General features: G+C 38.9%; 1 protein-coding gene across 1 annotated transcript; it reads right to left on the bottom strand.

Annotated features, from left to right (window-relative positions):
* Positions 1 to 5: 5 nt before the first annotated feature.
* On the bottom strand, positions 6 to 894 carry LOC106632907 (caspase a; the record flags this gene model as incomplete). Its single annotated transcript, XM_014331625.2, has 4 exons — positions 882 to 894; positions 549 to 722; positions 259 to 460; positions 6 to 127 (listed from the first exon to the last, which is right to left on the bottom strand). Coding segments are annotated over exons 2-4 (387 nt in total), but the record flags the coding sequence as incomplete, so codon positions are not given.
* Positions 895 to 900: the final 6 nt, after the last annotated feature.

The raw sequence follows: 900 nt of genomic DNA, 5'->3' as shown, positions 1-900 counted from the left end.
TGAAAAATGATGAAATCCTTTTCATTGTGTGTCCGAGGACCTTTGCCAGAGTTCACTGACAGAGATTCGATGTCGTCTGTGGGCACAAATTGTTTCCTATCAAGTAAATCCGCCGATTCCTCCCCCACTGAAACAAACACACAGACTTACTGAAACGTGTCGATCTTTTACTTTTTCAAATGAACAAATATTAACAGTAAATTCATTGAAGATTCATTCATGCTGTTTGTTGGGTGTGTGAGGACAGATGAGAATCACCTCCTCTGCAGGCGTGAACAATGACGATCTTTGGTTTGTCCTTCAGTGCAGGACAGTTCTTTGAGTTTAAGTGCTGAAAGATTTGGTCAATTTCAAACTCCTCAGTTCCCGTGCCTCCATAACACACCAAAGTCACAAACACGCTGTCTGTGAGGGCCAGTTTTGGGTGTTCAGAAAATTCTTTCAGAGGTTTATCGATCATCTGTGAGAAGAAATCCGTCACTGGATCATTTAACCAGTTTGTAAAACTGGGTGCAAGTGAAGAAACATTTTCTGCTTTTAAAAGTTACCTTTGCAGTGATGTCCCCACATCTCACTACCTCATATCCAAGAGTTTGAAGTAGACTTTGCATGACTTTCTCATCTTTCGCAGCTCTACATTTGTATAAACTTGTAGTAAACGTTTCAATGTTGATCAGCAGGGCGATGCGATTTGACTGTGATTGTTGAGTCACTGGGTAAATCTGAGAGACCAAACAGAAACTCTTCAGATTATTTTAACACAAGCTGATTTTTTTATGCAGTCATTTGCAGTAATTATTATTATTATTGGTTTGGAAGTTACTACAAGAGGCTAAGATCAAACAATCAACATATCTCATATGAATCATACAGTAACATACTTTTTTACCCTGACTGTCT

The sequence above is a fragment of the Haplochromis burtoni genome, unplaced genomic scaffold (genome assembly GCF_018398535.1).
Source record: "Haplochromis burtoni strain Fernald_Lab_line unplaced genomic scaffold, NCSU_Asbu1 Contig_3880, whole genome shotgun sequence".
NCBI classification, from domain to species: domain Eukaryota; kingdom Metazoa; phylum Chordata; class Actinopteri; order Cichliformes; family Cichlidae; genus Haplochromis; species Haplochromis burtoni.
The sequence above is the reverse complement of the archived record's forward strand: the minus strand, read 5'-3'. Positions and strand labels throughout refer to the sequence as shown.